This window comes from Brachypodium distachyon, chromosome 2 (assembly GCF_000005505.3).
Source record: "Brachypodium distachyon strain Bd21 chromosome 2, Brachypodium_distachyon_v3.0, whole genome shotgun sequence".
Classification (NCBI taxonomy): Eukaryota; Viridiplantae; Streptophyta; class Magnoliopsida; order Poales; family Poaceae; genus Brachypodium; species Brachypodium distachyon.
This window is the reverse complement of record NC_016132.3, coordinates 4,350,520-4,355,430: the sequence shown is the minus strand read 5'-3', so window position 1 is coordinate 4,355,430 and position 4,911 is coordinate 4,350,520. Positions and strand designations below refer to the sequence as shown.

At 49.0% G+C, this 4,911-nt stretch overlaps 1 protein-coding gene across 1 annotated transcript; it reads left to right on the top strand.

The window, feature by feature from the left end:
* The first annotated feature begins 1,470 nt into the window (after positions 1-1,470).
* LOC100839684 (protein IQ-DOMAIN 1) lies at positions 1,471-4,229 on the top strand. The gene is made up of 5 exons (XM_003564786.4): positions 1,471-1,911; positions 2,432-2,725; positions 2,830-3,057; positions 3,156-3,293; positions 3,376-4,229. Exons 1-5 carry the CDS (start codon positions 1,840-1,842, stop codon positions 3,961-3,963), a joined length of 1,320 nt encoding a protein of 439 aa, XP_003564834.1. The 5' UTR covers positions 1,471-1,839; the 3' UTR covers positions 3,964-4,229.
* Positions 4,230-4,911: the final 682 nt, after the last annotated feature.

Genomic DNA, 4,911 nt, shown 5'->3' with positions numbered 1-4,911 from the left:
TATTTTTTCTGTCTGCAATTCTTTTTATAATTTTTATTTTCTAATGGTTTTCTACGGAGTTTTCCATGTTAAGATGATTTTCACCGGATATGACCCCTTACAGTAGACGTTTCAATTCCAATAAAATCCTGCATTTTTTAGCTTTCCAAAATCAAGCATTCAAGGTTGTTGAGTAGACACATCATTAGTGCTATCATAGAATGGTTACTCCATAATGAATGCAAGTTACTCCATAAGACTTCGGATATATGAAAAGTTGGAACTGAATTGTAGAATAGAGCCACAGCTAATGTGCTGACATCTGTGCCCATTCATTGGTGTTCCTAAATCGACTATTTCAACCATTGATTTACATAAAAAAAGAGTAGATTTTTAATTCCACTATCTGATTGGGAGGTTGATACTCAAAATACTACAGAACATACAGGGAGGGCCAAAGTTTAACATATTAATCCAAAATTTACATGAATGGACCCCAAATTGACCAGATGAGCTGCTATATTTTCTTCCCCTCTAACAAAAAGAAATGTAAATTTTGTAATAATGAACCATGATTGCCCATTTGCATTTATTTTAGTGCAAAAGTCAGGAGTACAATAGCACACCTTCCTTTTCAAAAAACATAACAGGACAAAACAAGTGTCATCCACGGAACAAGATCCAGAGAGGACACGCGACATGCATGGTAGAGTACATCAGGGGCGCCAGCATATCTATACACAGAGTACACGGTCACAAGACACGCAAGAACAAAACTGAGAGGAGAAAGAGGCCAATAGCCAGCCATGACCCATTCATCGAGTCCTCCAGTCCAACCCCAAAACCCTGCAAACCCAGAGACCACGCAACCGCCAAAAACGTGGGGGCTCTGCACAAAAACCCTTCACAACGAGATGCAAAACCCCAGGAAAAAGTTGCCGGCCGGGGTGGTCATCGCAATCGCAGTCCACTGACCAGAAAACCGCCGGTTCCAGCTTTTCTTCCTTTCATGCACTCACTCCCCAGTCTCTCAGACGCGGCCGTGGCTTTCGCAAGGATCCAGAAATAAAAGGAGACAAAGCTGCGCGCCCCCACTCTCTTCTCCCGGCGCTGTTCCCCACGCAGGCAGCGAAACGCGAGAAATTTTTTGCACCAAAGGGGGAAAACAACAGGAACACGGGCACAGAGGGACAGAGGCCGGCGGGCTCCTATGGATGTGCCACAGTCACAGATGTCATGGCAGCAACGAAGGAGAATCCAATGCGACGTGAAATGAAGCGACGGACGGGAAAAGAGGAGTGAAAATTACTCGGACAATTCACATAGGATCCCTTCCCATATTGCTTTATCAGTTTCTTTTAGTTTTAGGCTCCCAACCATATTGCTAATGCTGCCGCCTTCTCGAAAGCATACCTTTTTTTTTTGTTTATTTGCAGTTGCTCCTTTTGTCCATTGATTGAGTCATTAAGTACGCTGGTCGTGGAGTCGAGTTAACTAGCTGGAGCACTCCACTAGCTGGCGTTCCCGCTCCCTGCCGAGCTTCTCTCTGGCTTTTTGCGTGCGTCCACTGCGTGCTCGGCTACTGGAAGTGGAGACTAGTATACGTTGGCTCTGCTGCTTCCCTCCATTTCGAATTTCAAACCGCGTCCGTTCCCCCAACGCTCTCCCTCCCACTGGCCACTGCAAAGCCGCCCCCCGCCTCGGCCTCGCACGCGCAACACGCAGACCGACCGACCACCTGTCTCTCGCTCTTGCTCGTGTTCTTCTTCTTCTTCTTGGCGCACTCGTTTATTTTCTCTTGCGTGCGTTTCTCTGCGGTTGCTGCTTGGTGCTGCTGTTCTTGGCGGAGGGGAGGAAGAGATGGGAGGGTCCGGGAAGTGGGTCAAGTCGCTCGTAGGGCTCAAGAAGCCGGACCGGGAGCTGGATTGCAAGGTGAGGGCGACTCGCAAGTGGTTTGTTCATTCAGTTCTTTCCGGAGATTCTGTTGCCTTTGGCAAAGATTTGGTTTTCTCTGAGCTCGATTACATTCGGCTTCACTGAGTAGACGAGTTTTGATATTGATTTCTCGCTATTGGTTTAGCAGCATCTAGTTTTTGAGGTCATTTTTTCCCCAAAAAGGACGCAGAGGGGAACACCAAGATTGTTCCTTTTTTCCTCCTGGAATGGCAAAAGTCTGCAGTTGAAATTGCCATCTCTAATGGCCACGGAAATGTCTCTTTCATTCTCGTGCACTTGTCTGAAGATCCGGCAACAGTCCTTGAGTGTACTTTGCTGTTTCTGAAGTAGGGTTATGTACTACTAGTAGTACTTTGTTTAGCTCAAAATAAATTTCCTTTTGCTCTTCATCTCTAAGTTTGTGTCTTCTTCAGCAATCATAGCCGAGTTATATAGTACCAGTCATTATATCTCGAGAAGTTACTCTTTTTTTTTTGTTTCTTTTCTGCTTCTGCAGAACAAGCTGCAAGTTCCCTCTGTGAATGGAGGCGGCGCCAACAAGGGCCGGAAGTGGAAGCTGTGGAGGAGCTCCTCCGGCGACCACGGCTCCCTGTGGCGCGGCTCCAGAGGCGGCAGCCACCGGTCCCCGGCGTCCGAGGCCTCCGACGACGCCTCCTCGGTGGCCACCGCCGCGGCCGAGATGTTCACCGCCGCCCTCGCCACCGTCGCCCGCGCGCCGGCCAAGGACTTCATGGCCGTCCGGCAAGAGTGGGCCACCATCCGCATCCAGACAGCCTTCCGCGGCTTCCTGGTGCGCACTCTGCCACACTACTCTTCACGCCGCGGCGTTCTCTTCTCGGATTAAAGCATTTGAACGAACGCTATGTGTTTGTGTTTGTGTTTATGTTTATGCAGGCGAGGAGGGCGCTGCGGGCGCTCAAGGGGCTGGTGCGGCTGCAGGCGATCGTGCGCGGGCGGCAGGTGAGGAAGCAGGCGGCGGTGACGCTCCGGTGCATGCAGGCGCTGGTGCGCGTGCAGGCGCGCATCCGGGCGCGCCGCGTGCGCATGTCCACCGAGGGCCAGGCCGTGCAGAAGCTCATCGACGCCCGCCGCACCAAGCTCGACATCCTCCGGGAAGCCGAGGTTACTACCTGTCCGCTATGCGTTTGTCTGTTCTTCAATACGATTTGTGATTTCCTCTTTGTTTGTATTCATTCGTCGGACGGAATTTGAACTTTCAGGAAGGATGGTGTGACAGCCAGGGAACGCTGGAGGCGGTGAGGGTGAAGCTGCAGAAGCGGCAGGAAGGAGCAATCAAGCGGGAGCGAGCTATCGCCTACGTTTATTCGCAGCAGCTCGAAGGCGTTCCGAAATGCAATGTACTGAATCAAGAGCATCTTTGCACAACTCTACAGCAGTAGTGCTAGTCCGAATTGAGTTGACATTGTTTCTGTTCTGCAGCAACCGAAGAAGAACAATGGCCGGTCGAACCAGTCGGGTCTCCTGCTCAAGCATCAGCATTGTGACAAGAACAACGGCAGCTGGAGCTGGCTGGAGAGGTGGATGGCGGCCAGGCCCTGGGAGAACAGGTTGATGGAGGAGCACAACCTGACTACTGCCAGCTCGCCGGACCTTGTGCCGTCCAAGATCTGCAAGGATACCTTCGGTGCCCTAGGGGACTTCTCTGAACCAAATTCAGTGAAGGTGAGGAAGAACAATGTCAGCAAAAGGGTCAGCGCGAAACCGCCGGGAGCGACGCACCATCCTCGGTTCAAAGCTCAGTCTATCTCGTCTCTGAGCACTGAATTGCACAACGACGAGAGCTCAGCGTCGTCATCTTCTTGCTTTGCGTCCACTCCAATATCGTTCTCCACCTTGGTGACACCAGAGAAGACTGATGGCAGCGTCAGGGCAAGGCCGAATTACATGAGCTTGACGGAGTCCATCAAAGCAAAGCAAAAGCCTTGCGGTGTCCAGAGAACAACGGTGTCAAAACCGTTGGAGGATAGGAAGGCCTTGAGCGTCGATATGAAGGTTGCCAAGGCGTGATCAGCCAGGTGTTCATGGAACTCCATGCAGAGACGAAGCCAATTTTCTAGCTCTCTCTAGGGTGTTTTTTAGGTGTCTTCGCTTGCTCCATCCTTCAGTGTCACGGTGCTGCATTCTTGAGTTGTATGTGTGTTGCTGGTCTCATGTTCATCATCTTGTAGTTGCATTGCCCTATCTCAGGGCAGTCGATCGTCATTGTCATTGGCAGTGTCTTTGTAAGATAGTTCTTTGACTGAAAAAAAGAAGTTTGTGTGGATTTGTTTTCAGGTTGTCGAGAAAATTAGTAAATTACCAAGCCTTACCATAGCTGTTAGCACTATAATGTGGACTTAAACAAGGCGCAAATCTGTGTGTTATATGCTGAGGAGTATACATGAAGCTCAATTGTTTGAGAATACTAAATTATCTTAAATGTTTTAGGGTTTAGACTCCCAGAAGACTAGTTAGGATGCGATATTGTTGTTTCCCACTGGAACACTTAATTGAACAAATAGCCTACAAATCAGGTTCTGGAAAAACTGCTACAGCATGTGATCCTACGTGAAGAGCTCACGGTAAGCATGGCAAAGTAGAAAAAATTCAGTCTTCAGTCTGACTAGCTTAAAGAATGGTCAAAAGTTCTTTCATCACACCTGTGCAATTGCCAAGACCAAGAACACTGCAGCAGATACTCAGCTTTAGCACTAGTGTGCGGTTCTGCCTGCAGATGACATTTTTAACAAGTAGTAAACCGGTGGTTTGGCCTTAAATGCACACGATAGATTCTGCCGTAAACTGACATGGTTAGCCTTGTTTGACCTCCTTGAAAAAGAACAATGTTGTCCCGGAGAACAGACAAGACACATAATCCAGGTCAAAGAACATTGTTGTCCCAGAAAACAAAGGACTAGACCCCTACTGATCTATGGAAAATATGCTAGTAGTGCCAATAACTTAGGCAAACACCCA

What these genes read in the sequence shown, in the direction of transcription:
- LOC100839684 (XM_003564786.4), top strand. Translation starts at nt 1,840, where the DNA reads ATGGGAGGGTCCGGGAAGTGGGTCAAGTCGCTCGTAGGGCTCAAGAAG. An exon ending in ACCGGGAGCTGGATTGCAAG is followed by an intron (nt 1,912 to 2,431) that starts GTGAGGGCGACT and finishes CTGCTTCTGCAG; the next exon opens with AACAAGCTGCAAGTTCCCTC. An exon ending in AAGGCGTTCCGAAATGCAAT is followed by an intron (nt 3,294 to 3,375) that starts GTACTGAATCAA and finishes TCTGTTCTGCAG; the next exon opens with CAACCGAAGAAGAACAATGG.